This window comes from Myotis myotis, unplaced genomic scaffold (assembly GCF_014108235.1).
Source record: "Myotis myotis isolate mMyoMyo1 unplaced genomic scaffold, mMyoMyo1.p scaffold_m19_p_1, whole genome shotgun sequence".
NCBI lineage: Eukaryota > Metazoa > Chordata > Mammalia > Chiroptera > Vespertilionidae > Myotis > Myotis myotis.
Genome location: NW_023416313.1, coordinates 191003643 through 191022801, shown reverse-complemented (window position 1 = coordinate 191022801; position 19159 = coordinate 191003643). Strand labels below are relative to the sequence as shown.

Here is a 19159-nt window from a genome sequence, read left to right as displayed (position 1 = left end):
CATTAAATGTTCTATCTGAAAACAATCCATATTTCCAAGGAAACCCTGTGACAGATCTTGGCCAAAACACAAGGACACAATGACTGTGGGGGAACCTCAGAGAAATGGTAGCTGCTTTATAAACATGAAAACAAACCTGCCTTCCTTTCTAGTTTCAATACTAACATTTACAGTTTAGGTCAGTGATGGCAAACCTATGACACGTGTGTCAGAGGTGACACGCAAACTCATATTTTTGGTTGATTTTTCTTTGTTAAATGGCATTTAAATATATAAAATAAATATCAAAAATATAAGTCTTTGTTTTACTATGATTGCAAATATCAAAAAATTTCTATATGTGACACGGCACCAGAGTTAAGTTAGGGTTTTTCAAAATGCTGACACGCCGAGCTCAAAAGGTTCGCCACCACTGGTTTAGGTGCTTGATATCAGAAGCCCCACAGGTATATTAATTTTCCAAATATGTTGTACTTTTAACCTGTATGAATGTTCAGAAAATTCAGTGAAATTTTAACAACAGACTTTACTAGACTTAAAGTGGCTCTATTTCTAGAGCTTTGTGCGGAAAACATGTAAACAATGATCTATATGACTTGATGGAGATGTGACCTCTCAAAAGAGCACTCTATTAATTAGTACACCTGTGGCAGCAATATCTAGAAATCCCTAAAAAGTGGGTATAGGTGTCTTGTTGAGGGATATGTAATTATGTTGACATGTCTCCTTTTTCATTCCCATAATTCATTATTTGGGCCAAAATCAGAACATCTCTGCCAGAAAGCACAAAAGCACTACCCAAACAGGCAAAATAAAAACAAATGCAAAAGACAGTGGCAGGAGGTAAGGGCATGGGGTGGGGTGGGAACCAGGTGGAGGGGAGCTATGGGGGGATAAAAGAGGAACATCTGTAATAATCTGAACAATAAAGATTTAAAAAAACCAAATGCACATGCTTTTGCAGAGAAGAGAACAGGATATAAATATCCAATTTGAAAATTTTAAGATTTTCATACAGAAAAACATCAATTTCTGCCAGGCTGGGGTGGCTCAGTGGCTGAGCATCGACCTAAGAACCAGGAGGTCACAATTCGATTCCCAGTCAAGGCATATGCTCAGGTTGCGGGCTCAATCCCCAGTGTGGGGCATGTAGAAGGCAGCTGATCAACGATTCTCTCTCTCCCTCTCCCTTCCTCTCTGAAATTAATAAAAATATATTTAAAAACAAAAAATACAGAAAAACATCAATTTCTTCAAAACATTGTTGGTCATTTTTTACTTTCCTTCAAAATATGAGATGATGAAAGAAAATCTGGGGTAATAGTAGTGTAGGGAGTATTTGAGTAATACTAAATAGGAAGAATGAACCAAATGCAACAATAAATTGTATGGAGCTAGGATCCAGGCTCTGACTGGGTGGTGACTGAGGAAGACCAAAGATAAGAACATATAATAAACAGTAATTCCAAGGCTTTGGAGATTGGGTGTTTGGAAAACTGTGATATTATTAACAGAAATAGAAACAAAGGAAGAGCACATTCGTTTAGAAAAATGAGATACATTTCAGACATGCCAAGTTTGGGATGCCGGTGGAACAAGTGGGAATAACAAGTTTACAGCCTAGATGTGTGTCTTAGGGGTCATAAATGATGCAGGAAAAGTAATGGCAAAAGAAGGCTGGAAAACAGAAAAGAAACAGAGAAGAGCACAGAAAGTTGGGAAAATTTTTATTCAAGTAGCAGGGGAAAAAGATGAGGGAATGAGGCCTTAAAGAAATAAAAAAGATAAGGGGAAGAAGAAGCTAAATTCTAAAAATCCAACACCAGTAGAACATTTTAAGAACTAGAGGTGGTCAACAGTGTCCATGCTAGAACTATACAGGAGGACAAAGATTTGAAGAGACTGTTTTTAACAACCAAATGCTGTGAGAGAACAGTTCTGTTAGGGGGAGGGCAAAAAGTCAAACCATAAGGACAAAGAGGAAGTAAATATTGACTCTGATGTCTAAGATTTGAGCAGTTAAGGGATAGCCTATGGAGAAGGTAGAGTAGATTATTTAGGTGTGGAAAGAAGGAAAAAAATAGAGTAATATATAAAAAAGGAGAAGAACAAAGTAGAACTTACACTATTCAACTTCAAGAATCATTTTTAAATTTACAGTAATCAAGAAGTATGGTATTAGTATAAAGATAAACTTGTAGCTCAATGGAACAGGATAGGAAGTCCAAAAACAGACCTATATGTGTATAGCCAGTTGATTCCCAACAAAAGTGTCAGGGCAATTCAATGGGGGAAAGAATAATCTTTTCAACCAATAATGCTAGAACAACTGAATATCCATATACCAAAAAGATAAGTCTTGATCCTTACTTCAGACCATATACAAAAGTTAACTCAAATGTACCAGAGACCCATGTGTCTTCTAAAAGAAAATCTTAATGATCTTAAGTTAGGCAAAGATTTCTTAAATAGTACACACACAAAACAAACAAAAACCACCACAAGCTATATAAGAAAAACTGATAAATTAAACTTTATCAAAATTACTCTTTTGGTCTTATAAAGATAATGTTAAGAAAATAAAAAGGCAACATACAAACCAGGAGAACATGTTTGCAAAACATGTATCCAAGAAAGAACTTGTATCCAGAATAAAGAACTTTTACAACTCAATAATAGGAAGACACAAACCCCATTTTAAAAATGGGTAAAATATTTTTTAAAAATACTTTACCAAAGTAAATATACAGATGATAAATAAGCATATGAAAAATTGTACATAATCATTAATCACTAGGGAAATGCAAATAAAAACCTGAAGGAGAGCCCTAATTGGTTTGGCTCGGTGGATAGAGCGCTGGCCTGCGGACTGAGGGGTCCCGGGTTCGATTCCAGCCAAGGGCATGTACCTTGGTTGTGGGCACATCCCTAGTAGGAGGTGTGCAGGAGGCAGCTGATCGATGTTTCTCTCCCATCGATGTTTCTAACTCTCTATCCCTTTCCCTTCCTCTCTGTAAAAAAATCAATAAAATATATTTAAAAAAAAAAACCTGAAGGAGATATCTCTGCATGTTTACAGAATGCCAGAATAATTCAAAACACTGACAATGTCAAACATTGTTGAGGTTGTGGAGCAACTGGAATTCTCATGGACTGCTGACTGGAATGCAAAATAGAATAGCCACTTTGGAAACATTTAGCAGTCTCTGGTAAAGTTAAATATTACTTACCATGTGATCAAGAGAAATTTAAAAATGTGTCTAAAAAATCTGTTTGCAAATATTCATATCACAGATTTATAATAGCCAAAAACTAAAAGACTACAAATGTCTATCAACTGGTAAATGGATGTTATATACATACAGTGTAATATTATTACGACTGTCAAAGCATTATGATAAATAAGACAAACACAATAGATATGCACTGTGTGATCATGTATATACAAAATTGTAGAAAAAGCAAAAAAACAATGAAAGAATGAAGATCAATGGTGGTTAGGGCCTGGCGGGCATGGGAGGAGGTAGGAATTGACTTCAAAGTGGTATGAGGGAACTTTTCGGGATGATGGAAATGTTTTTCAATATCATGATCCTGCGGCTAATATACAGCTGTGTTTATTAAAACTCATCCAACTGGACACTTAGAATTGGTGAGTTTTATGGCAAATAAGCTATATCTCAAAAAAGCTGTTGCAGAAGGAGGGGAAAGAAAAGAGAGGGAGGAGATAGGAGGAGGAGGAGGAGGGAAGAGGAAGAAGAGAAGGAAGAAAAGGAGGAATACTACCCTTAAAAATACTACCCTTAAAAATAACCTCTATGAATGATGTGGGTTCCATAAAGAAAGAAGCTCCTTTATTCATTCAATCATCACGTAAACTCTTAAATGTTAGTCAAGGGCTAAGCACTAAAGGAGAAACATCCTTAATCCTGAGTAATTTATCGTCTAGTGAGTGAGACAGATATGTAAACCAATCACAATACAATGTGAAAGTTACTATATCAAAGATATATACAAAGTGCTATATATAACACTTTGGAAATAATAGAGATTTGGGGTGGGAGGAATAGAGGATGTTATCATCATCTGAATGCTGCAGTATGAAATAAGGAGGTGAGGGAGAGCTAACTCCACTCCAGAGAAGATCTGGGAACTGATGTAGAAAGAGCTTATCTTTTGTCAGGCAAAGAATACCTGACTTCTAGACTATGCAAATCCACAATGACCTGAAAGTTTTGTCTTTTAATAACAAAAAAATTAAAGAGATTCCATTTCACTTACCAATGTCAGAACTCAACGGTTCACTTGCCTCGCTGGCTGAAACACTGACATTAGCTATGGCCTGTTGTTGGATTGGAAAGAGCCCAGAGATAATTCTTGACATTATTTCTTGTTCTACCCTAGGGGATAAAAGTTAAGGATTCCTAAATTTGACTGAAATGTAGAAAACATTAGAAATACTATGCTTAAAAATAGCCTCTAACCATCCATAAGCACAAGCATTTACATGTGAAAGCAGTCATTCTAAAAGCTGAATCTGGAAGAAGAAACAATCAAATGTATCCCCTAGCAAAATAAACCACATGAAATCGGTCTCCATGTGGGAGATAATTCATTACATGTTAAAATCTTTCAAATTAGTCTAAAGAAGAGTTTAACAGACCTCATAAATTCCTAAGAAAATTTAGGTCAAGTATACCTAGCATATCATGCACCTAAAATGATGGGTTCTCTACTCTGAAAGCATGCATATAAAACCACACAAGATCAGAGCTGGAAAAGAAGTCCAGCTACCCTCTCTTCAAGGAATAAATATATAGACTGCAATATAGATAGGTAGTTTTCCTCTTAAAAAAATAATTTATTTCCAAAGTCATTGTTAACATGGAGAAAAGGAAGAAGAAGGGGGAAAAATACAATGAAATAGGAGACTGCCTCTGTACATGAGAACAGCTAATACACGATTAAAAATTATTATATGCCCTGGCTGGTCTGGCTCAATGGATAGAGCATTGGCCTGCAGACTGAAGGGTCCCAGCTTTGATTCCAGTCAAGGGCACATGCCCAGGTTACAGGCTCAATCCCCAGTAGGGGGCATGCAAGGGGCAGCCGATCAATGATTCTCTCTCATCATTGATGTTTCTATCTATATCTTCTCCCTTCCTCTCTCTGAAATCAATAAAAATATTTTTTATAAAAATTAATATACAGGTAATAGATGTTCATTGTCAAAAAACCAGAAAACATTAAAAAATTTTTAAACAGGCAAGGCTCCCTCTTAATCCCAGATTCAAGGGTAAACACAGTTAACAATTTGGAATATAATTTTCCATTTTTTCTCTATGCCCATTTATTTTGGAGTGAGTTCTTATAAACTACTAGAGGCCCGATGCATGAAAATTCGTGCAAGGGTAGGCCTTCCTTCCCCTGGCTGCCGGCACCAGCTTCCCTCCAACACCCAGGACCTGGGCTGCTTCCCTCCTCCAGCCGCCTGCAGGCACCAGGGACCGGGCTGGCTTCCCTCGGGCTGCCCACAGGCACCAGGGACCCAGGCTTGCTTCCATCTGGCCCGGCTTCATCAGGAAGGATGTCCGGAATGATGTCCAGAAGACATCAGGCCTAATTAGCATATTACCCTTTTATTATTATAGATGGTTAAATCATTAGAATCCTGCTTAGTTTATGTACCAGTGTATAAATAATGTATTTCAACATGACTAAATATTTTTCTAAACCTAATCTTGATAACAGTATTAATATTCAGTTTAGTTTATTCCATAACTTGCTTAAGGTTTCTCACAGGGATAAAAATAAGTTCATAAGTTTATATAAGTAACAAACAGAACAGTGCCTTGTTTGTAACAAGCACTATGGCTGCTAAGTAAGCTATGGCTTGTGGCAGAACTGCAATTTCCTTAGGATAAATTTCTGGAAGTGAATAACTAGATTGAAGAACATGTACATTTTTAAGGCTTTTTTACTTAACAATAGCTCTTTTGCCATCTAGACAGTCTAAGTACAAGTATTCCAGGACAGAAATAATACCCCCAACAATTAGTTACACACTAAGTATCACATCAAATAGTTTCCAATGACTATAGCAAAGAAATTTAATAAATGAAAGGAGACAAGAAAGATTTTCAACCGAAACTCAATACTTTCCATTTATATTTGCTACTACAATTCTGTTAACACCAATGCCTCTGTAAACTCACCACTGAATTAAACTACTTTCCAAGGTTTCTTTTCTCTGAATTACTTTATCCAGAATATCAGCAGTGGGATGAAAAGTAGAAGCAACTGGTGGAAATGGAGGACCATTATATTTTGTAGAAGCAACTTTAACACTTCTATTAAACTCCAGAATTGGTTCAGAATATTCTGGAATTTCATCACATTTTTCCTCTTCCTGGTAATAATAAAAACAAAATGATTATATTCATATATCAGTTCAACACTGCTGAGTGACAAGAATAGGCAGGGAACTTATACAGATGAGTTAACTTAACCAACACTTCTAAAATAATCAATGGCATTTCAACTAGTTTGATCGCATTATTTACATACACATTTGTCTATCATATGGAAAAATACTGGTAGAAAACGGTTTCCAAGATCTGTTACCTGTATGACATCAATTACTTCATCAAAGTTAGTTCCTGGAAACTTCACCTCTTCATCTACCTTCGTTAATTCTGGAGTCTAAGAAAGCATTTCAGAAAGTTTTTGTTGTGTTTACTCTTTTTAATTTATACATGACTTATCATATTTCTACCCATAGCATAAGCTTATAATAAATAGCCCTATTTTTTAAATTTTAACATCCTATTCAGAATTTATTTCATTTGTAAATGAAATCCAAGACAGTCCCACCCGTCCTGTGTGGCTCAGTGGTTGAGCATCAAGCTATGAACCAGGAGATCACGGTTAAAATTCCCAGTCAGGGCACATGCTCAGGTTTCAGGCTTGATCCCCAGTAGGAAGCATGTAGGAGGCAGGTAATCAATGATTCTCTCTCATCACTGATGTTTCTCTCTCTCTCTCCCTCTCCCTTCCTCTCTGAAATCAATAAAACTGTATATTTTTAACAATCAACTCCTAAAAAAAAAAAATCCAAGACAGTCCCAAAGCCATTAGGTTCTCATTTCAATAGTTCTAAAAAATTAAATATAAGTTTTTCTGTCAAGGATTCCATCAACAATGCAACTTAAGTTGGTATGATTGTGATTTCTCTCCTAGAGTTCAGATAAAGTGCTTGTATATGTAGATATATAAGTATACACATACAAACTCACGAAAAGACAGATATAGAATCAAAAATTTTAAAAAATAAATAAAATAATTATTTTACAAATTTAGTCTGTAGGCCTCACTGAAAGTAATCTAGTTACCTAAAACCACAAATAGCCTCCTGAGAGCTGAATGATAAAGAGTCAGAAATTATTATTTGTAATCATATATGTTTTAATAAACTTCTGGTGGAAAAAAATTACTAATGAAAAAATTAAATCAGACACAAATACATTTAGGTTCAGTTCTATTTTACTATTTCTAATTATGAAAAATTGTTGGTTTTCTCCCTTTCCTTAAGAATGTATTCTTATAGAAGCATGGAATAGACTGACAAATCTCAGAGGGAAGAGGTGGAGGAGGGAGAGATTAACCAAAGAACTTAAATGCATATAGGCATAACCCACACACACAGACAATAATAGTGTGGTGAAGGCCGGGGACGGAGTGGAGGGGTCTATAGGGAGAAAAAAGGGGGCATCTGTAATACTTTCAACAATAAAGATAAATTTTTTTAAAAAAAGACTATATATACTTGAGGACCAAATTTGCTTACAATAGATGAAATGTGGGGAAAATTACGGTGCTTTTTGATGTGTAGTAGTAGAGTCTTCATTACTCAGTAGCAAATAAATAGTTGGAAGAAATGCATATAGTACAATGACAAAGTAACATCCCAAAACATAAACTCCAATCATCATTATAAAATTCACATTCAGAAAACCTATACTTAGTTCCCATTTAAATCGAGATTCTCCTCTGAAGAGAAAAAATTCTTCACATATAAGAGTATTACAACTTATGTGACCAAAAAGTTACACTAAGGATTATGATTTTCAAAATATTTATAAATGTGAGAATCTTAAAGTTTCGTTTTTAGGTTCAAAAGCAATTCCAGGTTCACTCTGAATCTTCTCCTTAAAACCTAAATTATTATAATGAATTATAATGATAATGAAAGACTTTGCAGGGAATAACATTAGTTAAAATCTATAGTGAGACATTACTTAAAACTATAAAATAAATTTCTGAACAATACCTGTATCCAGGTGCTCAGAGGAGGAGGAGATGCTTGTTTGGGAGTAGGCAGAGATGGACTGACATCAATGCTGACATTTGAAATGCTGTCAATATCTACACTGGGTAATACCTAAAAAAGAAGACAACATCTAGCTTTCTGTTCATCATTTTGACTCAAATACTTGATATCTATATATCAATAACATATATTTAACTTTTTATTGCAAAGTCAATGGAAAATAATTTTTTAATTATGAAAGGATAATTTACAAAATTTGGAAAATAAAGGGAAACATACAAAACCCTACTATCTTAAGAAAGCTTCATTTTCACTATTCCTTTTACGTATCTTTCTACTACCACTTATATGTAGGCAAAATATACAATAATTTCATTCCTGATTTTTCAATGTAATTAAGTCAGAAACATCCTACCTTGTTTAGGATGTACCTTGTATAGACTTCATAATTATATTTTAAATGACTGTATAATATCTCAACAAATACACATGCCTTTACTATTAATCATTCTCCTGTTGGCAAACATTTAGGATACTCCTAATATTTCTTCTATTATATGTATATCACTACAAAAAACTTCTTAATATATATAGGGTTTATTTCCCTAAATTTTGAATTATATCCTTATACTAGATAGCCAGATACTAGATTAAATTTTTGAGCCATAGGGCATGAATATTTAAGATTCTTGGTAATTACTGCCAAAATGCAATCCAAATAAGCTCTATTTACAACATCAAAAAAGGTGATCAATTGTAAGTTTTACCCAACCTTTCCCCAAATTAGATAATATAACTGCTTCATCAATAATAGTTTTTAAATGGAGGTATATTATTTTAATTTGTATTATCTGGGTAACTAGCAAGATTTAAATTATTCAGTTTGCTTGATTATAAATTGTATTTCCTCTTCCCTAGAATCTTATTTATGTTCTTTGAATATTTCTGGATTTGTATCTATGTTTTCTTATTAATTTATGGAGGTTTTTACATTTAAAAATTAATTCTTTCTAATATATTCATTTCATATGTTCTCACTACATGTGGTTTTCCTTTTTATTTAAAAATTTATTACATATTTAAGTTTTAGATTTTATAGATTCAAATCTATTTTCATATTATTTCTAAGTTTTCTTGTCTCATATTCAGACTTAGCTTCAACTTTGATAAAGATTTCATGCAATTATCTTCTAATTTTTCCTATTTTTATATTTTGTAGTTACACATTAGCCTATTGCCTGCTTGGAACTCACTTGCTATATACAGAGGAATTTTAGAGTCTTTTAACTGATCTATTTTCCACATTGCTAACCAATTATAACATTCATTTTTTTCTTTTACAAGAATCCTATTTCTCAACTGATTTATCCATCCCATATTATTTTTTTTTAATATATTTTATTGGTATTTTACAGAGAGGAAGGGAGAGAGATAGAGAGTCAGAAACATCGATGAAAGAGAAACATCGATCAGACGCCTCCTGCACATCCCCCACCGGGGATGTGCCCGCAACCCAGGTACATGGCCTTGACCAGAATCGAACCTGGGACCTTTCAGTCCGCAGGCCGACGCTCTATCCACTGAGCCAAACCAGTTTCAGCTATATTTTAATTAACCAACAAAATTTCTGAAATACTTTTATAAAGGACCAGTACCAAAACACAAACTTTTTAAAACCCTTTGTTCCTTCAAATGATTCCAAAGTTCAAGTTTTTAAAAAAAAGTCATTTTTTAAAAATTACAATTTCACTTAAATTATACATTAACTAAGAAGAATTGAGTACTTGAAAATATAATCTTCACATATAATTTCTTTCTCTATTCAAATCTTCATCTATCTATATATATAAAAGCTGAACGACTGGAACGGTGGAACCACCAGAACAATGGTGGCTATGACACACATTGCAGCAGCCAACCAGCCTGATCTGGGCCCTGATTGGCCCCCAACACCCGATCAGGGGCAGGGCTGGTTGGCCAACCACTTGTGGCCCCTCCCCACACCGGCCAAGCTCGATAAGCCCCCATCAGGGCAGGCCGGCCAGACCCCAGCTATGCACGAATTCGTGCACCAGACCTCTAGTATGTTTATATAAAGATTGATGTATTAATAAGTCACAAACACTGTATTTTAAAATCAGTTACAATATATTGTTCAATCATTCCCTTTGGAATATCATCAAGCCACCTGGATATGAGTCACTGGCTTAAAAAGGTACCTTAAAGCGTGCAAAGCTAGGAAAGAAACATCACATCACCATGATAGTTTTAAAGAAAAGACCCATGATAAAAGCAAAATTTTCATGAACACACATAATAGATTTTAAGTACTCAAGTTAAGCCAAAATTTTTTTCCTGAAAAACTTCTGTTCATGCACCCTGGGTTACCTACCTGTACAGCAAGCTGAGGAGGGTCCTTTTTCTCCGACTTCATTTCTATAATTGCTATGTTAGGTTTCTTTACTCCAGTTGCTGGTTTTCGAGAGGATGGAGGAACAGAAGTAGTCACTGTTATAGGGTGTGGCTTGTTTACAATTGCTCCAGCAGGTGGCATGGAATCACTATTACTTTGGGTTTGTCCTAAGAAGTTTGGAGGAGAAAATGAGTCAACAATTTCAGAAATAAAGGAAAAATCCAATACACAACTTAGATCTTCATGGCTATATTCTCATATGAAAGAAAAGCACCATCTGCAACCACCTTTCCCATCTAGCATCACCATTGTCAACAAACCATGTCATCCTTTTAACAATGACCAACATTTATTTGGCTTTCATACGTACTAAACGTTTCACATACACTATCTAATTTAACCCTCAATATAAGCCTATGAGGTATCAATAATTTTATAATTGAGGAAACAGAGGTTTAGAAACATAATTTGCCAAAGGTCATAACTGTTTCTAAGTGCCAAAGCCCAGACTAAAGTATAATGTATTATATTGTATTATTTTTATTCTCAAATCTTCATAGAGCAACAATGGACAGAAATAAAACCAACAACAAAATACCAATGTTTGACCACCAATAAACAGCATGTAAGCCAACTATTTGGTGATTATTATAATTGTCAAAAACTTGTTAGCTTTCAGTTCAGAAGTTCTACTTGTTATGGTACAGAGCATTCATTAAAAGCATAGACTCTAGCCCTAGCCAGTTTGGCTCAGTGGATAGAGCATCAGCCTGCAGGCTGAAGGATCCCAGGTTCGATTTCAGTCAAGAGCACATGCCCGGGTTGTGGACTTGATCCCCAGTAGGAGGCATGCAGGAGGCGTCCAATCAATGATTCTCTCATCACTGATGTTTCTATCTCTCCCTCTCCCTTCCTCTCTGAAATTAAAAAAAAAACACATTAAAATTTAAAAAAAGCATAGACTCTAAATAAAGCCAGACCACCTGGGTTTGAATCTTGGCTCCACTCTAGCTATGTAGCCTTTGACAAATTACCTAACTCCTTTATGCCTTGGTTTCTTCATCTATGAAACTGGTACATTACTGCGTTTTATAGGGGGGATTAAAGTAGTTAACATATGTAAAGGGCTTAGATCTGTACCTGGCACACAGTAAGAACTTTTTAAATTTTAGTATTATATCAGTAGAAGGTATGTTTGAACAGACATTAGCCACCAAACTAACATGTCATTAACCCATAATATCAAATATAAAAAATTCTCTCATGTTAAAAAAATCCATATTTAAATCATTCATCAAAATTAAGAAAGAATAGTAATGACACTAAAAGAGAAAAATAGCTAACTAGTGAGAGCAAAAATGATTTGATCAGTTTTTACAATAATGAGCCTGAGACCTCAAATAAGTAAATAATCAATTATTGGCTTAGAATATACAACCACACTATTTTACTTATCACAGCCTAGTTCAAATGTACATAAAAGGTACTTTAAAGTATTTCCCCTAACACATGATGATATTAAACCAGTCAAAATTCTTGAATTCTTTAATTTTTATGAATGTCTATGACAGCCGTGGGCAATCTACGGCCCGTTTGAAATGAATAAAACTAAAAAAAGAAAAGACCGTACCCTTTTATGTAATGATGTTTACTTTGAATTTATATTAGTTCACACAAACACTCCATCCATGCTTTTGTTCCGGCCCTCCGGTCCAGTTTAAGGACCCATTGTGGCCCTCGAGTCAAAAAGTTTGCCCACCCCTGGTCTATGGTATCTAAACAATTTTAAAATTTCATTTCATCTACAGCAATGTACTATAAATACCAAAACAATATTTCCTGTGAGCAGAATTCATATCAGAGACATTCTGAGGTCTTACCCACAAATATACTAGGTGTACCAGTCAATAATAGCGGATTTTGTAATCAAAGAAAACATGATAATTTCAAGAGAAACATCAAAAGTGCTTTATTCAAAGTAATGCCCATCGTTAGCCACACATTTCCCCCATCCCTCAGGTAATCTGTGGATACCGTCTCAATAGAACTTTTCTTGTTTTGAGGCAAACCATTCAGAGGCCCAATTTTCCACTTCTTCGTATGTTTTGAAGTGCTGCTCAGAAAGTGCGTGTGCCATTGATCGGAACAAGTGGTAATGTGAAGGAGCAAGGTCTGGGGAATATGGCGGGTGGGTCAATACTTCCCAGGCAAGATCTTTTAACGTGTCTTTAACTGGTTTTGAAGTGTGTGATGGTGCGTCATCATGAAGCAAAATTACTTTGCCGTGTTTTCTGGCACATTCTGGTCGTTTCACAATCAAAGCATGGTTCAAATTGATTATTTGTTGTCAGTAGCAATCAGTATTAACGATTTCACCTGGTTTTAGAAGCTCGTAATACACCACACCTTCCTGATCCCACCAAACCCAGAGCATTGTCTTATTTCGGAAGCGATTTGGCCTTGCAGTCAATGTTGATAGTTGACCTGGATCAACCCATGATTTTGTGCATTTGGGATTCTCAAAATAAATCCCCTTCTCATCGCAGTCACAATTCAATGCAAAAAAGACTTTCTTTTGTGCCATTGAAGCAACATTTTACTGATGACTTTTCCATTTTCCATTTGTCTTTCATTCAGTTGATGTGGCACCCATTTTCCTTCCTTTAAAATCTTTCCCATTGCTTGTAAATGATCAGAAATTGTTTGCTGAGCAACATTTAATCTTTCTGCAAGTCGTTTTTGAGTTTGACACACATCTTCATCCAATAATGCTTGTAATTGTTGGTCTTCAAACTTTTTTGGTTGACCTGGACGTCTTTGTCTTTCACATCAAAATCATCACTTTTAAAGAGTGATGATTACACGTATCTTGAAATGGAGCATGTTCACCATAAGCTTCCCGAAGTATATGGTAACTTTTTCTTCAAAATAAAGTAATGAATTAAAACTTCCCGCAAGTGCCCTTTTATTGGCACAAAATTTGACATTTTTAAGTGTAAAATATCTATGATAATAACACCTTCAGCATATCTGACATATTAAGTTTTGAAGCTTGTTGTCAATACAACAAAATAGCATACATGTCAAATCGCATATATACAACATATGTTGATATATTGAAAAAAATCTGCATTATTAACCAGTACACCTAGTAAACAACATATAAGGGAAAAGATAGGTGACTATCATGTCAGCACCATTCTTTAAGTTCTGCTACTGCTAATATGAATTTTAAATTTACCCATATGTTCTGTTAGATCTTACCTAAAAGAATCGCCATAGGAATTAGATGACCTTCCAGTGTACCTGAAAGAGTAGGCATTTCTCTGCTTGGGCTGAACAAATACTGCTGATCACCAGGAGGCAGTGTAGCAATGGAATGCTGCAGTTTAGAATCTATCTTCTTGGGTTTTGTTGCATAAAAGTCAGTTTGTGTTCTTATTGACTTTACTTTAGTGCCTGTAATAATCATCAATGGCAGATATTTTTAAATACTGTTTGAACAGCCACTATCCACCCATCTAGAAATACACAACTCTTCTTCACAGAAAAATCTCATTCTATATGTGATTACAGTGCCCCAGAAAGAAGTAGCATATAAACTAGGGGGTGGCAAACTTTTTATTAAATGGCCAGGTAGTAAGTATTTAAGTCTTATGGGCCATGTGATCTCAACTGCAACGTCTCAACTCTGCCACTGCAGCATGAAAGCAGCCATAGACAATACATAGAGCAGAATTATGCTGCAATAAAACTTTATTTATAAAAACAGGCAGCTGACCTTCAGACCATGGTTTCCCAATCCCTGACTATAAGTAACAACGTATATAACTACTATGACAGAACAGATACAAGGACTAGGAAAAAATCTTCAATAAAGATTTGGAAAAATATTTATAGACGTTAATATCATTATATATATTACTCTATTCCTATAGAATAAATCTGTATAGACTTTAAATTCTCAATTCTTAAAGAATTAGAAATTTGGTCATCTGTCTCTTTAGAGAAGATAAAGGGAATATGAGAAAAGTGAAGAAAAGTAAAATTAGAAAGGAAAATGAACTATTTTCTAAATTCCTGATATTACTACATTTTTGCTTGTAATATCTGAGTAATTTTATAAATCTAGATTTTTAAATAAAGTTTCAGGATCCCAGAAAGAAAATTTCATTACCACTGACTATATTTTTTCATCCTGTTCTCTAGTATTCAATTGAATAGATATTTTTCTTGAGTATTTATTGAAGATATATTTTCAAAGCCTTTAATATGTGTTTTTGCATCACTGCAGACACAGGGAGTACAGCACTGAATAAATCAACTGTACTCACTGAGCTTACAGTCTAACAAGTAAAACAATCAGTAAACAAAAATATAACAGCAGACAGTGAAAGTGCTATAAAAAACAATAAAGCAGGGCCAAAGGATATAAAGGGATAGAAGACAATTTTTTTGGATAGGATGGTCAGGGTAAACCTCTCTGAGGAGCTAAACAGCCGTGGGCAAACTACGGCCCGCTGGCCCATTTGAAATGAATAAAACTAAAAAAAAAAAAAAAAAAAGACTGTACCCTTTTATGTAATGATGTTTACTTTGAATTTATATTAGTTCACACAAACACTCCATCCATGCTTTTGTTCTGGCCCTCCGGTCCAGTTCAAGAACCCATTGTGGCCCTCGAGTCAAAAAGTTTGCCCACCCCTGAGCTAATATCACAGAGCAGAGATGGAAAGAACTGAGAGTGCGTCATATGAGGATCGAAGAGGAAAGCTCTTCAGGAAGAGGAAACATCAGGTATGGAGGTCTAAGGATGAGCAAGTGTCCACAGATGCTCAATCACTTCTAGCATTAAAAGGATTGCTTAATAAAGTTATTTTTAGATTTGAAAGTATTTTAAAACCTCAAGTTATTTTTTGCAAAGGCTTTTAAAACCCCAACTATAATAGAAAAGTTCCAAAAAACAAGAGGAAACACTACGGTAAATATTGTCTATACAGTGGGGCCTTGACTTACAAGTGTCCCGACTAACGAATTTTTTGAGATACGAGCTGTCTCTCGGCCGATTTTTTGCTTTGAGTTGTGAGCTAAAATTCGGGTTACAAGCCAGCTTCAGATACCCCACTGCTAGTTGACACAGTGAACGTCACTGTGAACGCCACAACATCAGCCCAGCATCACGTGTCTCACTCGTTCACTGTTGATATGACATACGAGTAATTTGAGTTACGAGCTCCGTCACGGAACAAATTAAACGCGTAAGTCAAGGCCCCACTGTACTAGAGGCCCGGTGCATGAAAATTCATGCACTGGAGGGGGGTCTCAGCCCGGCCTGTCCGGAAGCCCTTGGGGGCAGGAGGCGACCTGGTGATCAGCGGAAGGTGACGCCCCATTACACCTCTGCTGCTGCCACTGGTTACCTGAGCCTCGGGCGGCTCTGGGCAGCTGTGCAGCTGCCACCTGAGGCTTGCCTGTGCCTCGGGCTGGTCCTGGGCAGCTGGGGGACTGAGGGTACTGGGGAACTCCGGAGGCAGGTGCCCCGGCAGGGCTGAGGGGACTGGGTGCTGCCATCTTTGAGGGCGTGGCAGTCAATTAGCATATTTCCTCCTTATTGGCTGTGAGTGCCGCTATCTTTAAGGGCATGGCAGTCAATTAGCATATTCCCTCTTTATTAGATAGGATGCTTTACCTCAATAACTTCAGTAAGATTTCTAGATAAACTGACATCCTCTACACTAATAAAAGAGAAAAATGGTGCCGAAACCGGTTTGGCTCAGTGGATAGAGTGTCGGCCTGCGGACTGAAAGGTCCCGGGTTCAATTCCGGTCAAGGGCATGTACCTGGGTTGCGGGCACATCCCCAGTGGGAGATGTGCGGGAGGCAGCTGATCGATGTCTCTCTCTCATCGATGTTTCTAACTCTCTATCTCTCTCCCTTCCTCTATGTAAAAAATCAATAAAATATATTTGAAAAAAAAATTTTTTTTAAAAAAAAAGAGAAAAATGGTAACTGGCGTACGGCGCTACCCTTTTCATTGGCTAATCAGGGCTATATGCAAATTAACTGCCAACAAAGAGGCACAATGCAGGGAGGCGAAAGGGAAAGCAGGAAGAAGCCCCCTGCCACTGACAGTGATCAGAAACCCAGGGGCGACCCCAGGGCCGCCTTTGCCCTGCCCCCCAGCCATGATCGGAGAATCAGGCGCCTTTGCCACCCTGGCCAGTGATAGCAGGAAGTAGGGGTGGAGCCAGCGATGGGAGCTGGGCACGGTCGAAGCTGGCAGTCCCGGGAGCTAGGGGTCCCTTGCCTGGGCCTAAAGCGGAGCCCACGATCGCGGGGCCACTGCAGCTGCCCGAGCCGGACGCCTCAGCCAGAGGCGTGCTGCAGGGGCAAGGGCGGAGCCCGCGCGATCGCGGCGCCCCCCGCTGCCACTGCGGGGCCCCGCTGCCCGGGCCGGACGCCTAGGCCAGAGGCATTAGGCCTGGGCAGGGGCAGAGCCTGCAACCGCGGGGAGCTGGGGGTCCCCTGCCCAGGCCTAATGCTTCGGCCAGAGGCATTAGGCCTGGGCAGGGGCAGAGCGGGAGATCGCGGGGAGCTGGGGGTCCCCTGCCCAGGCCTAATGCTTCGGCCAGAGGCATTAGGCCTGGGCAGGGGCAGAGCGGGAGATCGCGGGGAGCTGGGGGTCCCCTGCCCAGGCCTAATGCCTCGGCCAGAGGCGTCAGGCCTGGGCAGGGGCGGAGCCTGCAACCGCGGGGAGCTGGGGATCCCCTGTCCAGGCCTGACACCTCTGCCGGAGGCCTCAGGCCTGGTCAAGGGGCCGATCCGGTGATTGGTGATCGGAGGGTGATGAGGGTCAACTCCTCTGGCCAAGGCATCAGGCCTGGGCGGGGGGCTGGGGGTCCCCTGCCCAGGACTGATGCTTGGGCCAGAGGCATCAGGACTGGGTGGGGGGCGGAGCCGGGGATTGGAGGGATATGATGGTCCCCTTGCCCAGGCCTGAAGCCTGGGTCAGAGGCGTCAGGCTTGGGCGGGGGGTGGAGCAAGCGATCAGAGGGAGATGGGGGTTCCCTGCCCAGGCATGATTCCTGGGCCAGAGGCCTCAGGCCTGGGTGGGGGTCAGAGCCAGTGATCGGGGGGAGATGGGGGTCCCCTGTCCAAGCCTGACACCTCTGGCGGAGGCGTCAGGCCTGGGCAAGGGGACGATCAGGCGATCGGAGGGTGATGGGGGTCTACGCCTCTGGCCGAGGCATCAGGCCTGGGCAAGGGGCAGAGCCAGCAATCGGAGGGGTCTGGGGGTCCCCTGCCCAGGCCTGACGCCTGGGCCAGAGGCATCAGGCCTGGGCTGGGGGCAGAACCAGTGATGGGGGGAAATGAGGGTCCCCTGCCTAGGCCTGACGCCTCTGTCAGAGGCATCAGGCCTGGGCAAGGGGCCGATCCTGCGATTGGAGGGTGATGGGGGTCAATGCCTGAGGGCTCCCAGTATGTGAGAGGGGGCAGGCTGGGCTGAGGGACGCTCCCCCACACACACACACCCAGTGCACGAATTTCGTGCACCGGGCCCCTAGTATCTAATAATAGACAAACATGGTAATTGGCCATACCTTCGCTACGCCTCCCATCGGCTAATCAGCAAGATATGCAAATTAACCTCCAACAAAGATGGCGGCTAATTTGCATACTGCAGGCAGGGCCCAGCAGCGCGAGCCACCAATGACAGCCGCCATCCAGGCCCCTGTGGGGGACCCCAGAAGCTGCCTGCCTGCCGCCCATCATCAGATCTGGTCCCGGGCCGCAGGCAGGCCGGCCCTGGAAGCCCCAGAAGCTGCCTGCCTGTCGCCCGTCATTGGATCCGGTCCCGGGCCGCAGGCAGGCTGGCCCCAGAAGCCCCAGAAGCCGCCAGATATGGCAGTAACTCTATCAGTAAGCACTCTGAAAGTCAGTGGCATAAATGCACCAATTAAAAGACAGATTATGAGGGTGAATCAAAAACAAGACCCACTTTAAATATAAAGACACATATAGATTAAAAGTAAATGAATTAAGCCGCAGTCTAATTTTTTGCTCAGTGGCTAGTGCATTAGCCCATAGACTGAAGGGTCCCAGGTTCGATTCCAGTCAAGGGCATGTACCTCAGTTGCTGGCTTGATCCCCAGTCCTATCAGAGCATGTGCAGGAGGCAATCAATTAATGTGTCTCTCCCTTTCCCTTCACTCTCTCTAAAATTCAATGGAAAAATATCCTTGGGTGAAGATTAACAAAAACAAAGTAAATGGATTAAGTAACATTAAAGAGATTATAAGAAAAATATATTCCAAATTTTGTTAGTTGTATAATGGTTATGTTTAAATTATTAACACCTAAGAAATTGGGTGAAGGGCACATATAATATGCTGTAGTATTTTATAGTTTTTTACATG

At 38.9% G+C, this 19159-nt stretch overlaps 1 protein-coding gene across 8 annotated transcripts in view; it reads right to left on the bottom strand.

Moving 5' to 3' along the window:
• Window positions 1–19159, bottom strand: part of KIAA0586 (KIAA0586 ortholog) — a 122554-nt gene that overhangs the window by 66585 nt on the left and 36810 nt on the right. For all 8 annotated transcript variants that reach the window (XM_036308741.1, XM_036308731.1, XM_036308714.1 and 5 more), the window contains 6 exons: window positions 14007–14201; window positions 10722–10909; window positions 8330–8440; window positions 6625–6702; window positions 6216–6409; window positions 4282–4400 (listed from right to left, as the gene is read on the bottom strand). In XM_036308741.1, coding sequence (XP_036164634.1) covers window positions 4282–4400; window positions 6216–6409; window positions 6625–6702; window positions 8330–8440; window positions 10722–10909; window positions 14007–14201 — 885 coding nt within the window. The remainder of the gene's footprint in view (window positions 1–4281; window positions 4401–6215; window positions 6410–6624; window positions 6703–8329; window positions 8441–10721; window positions 10910–14006; window positions 14202–19159) is intronic.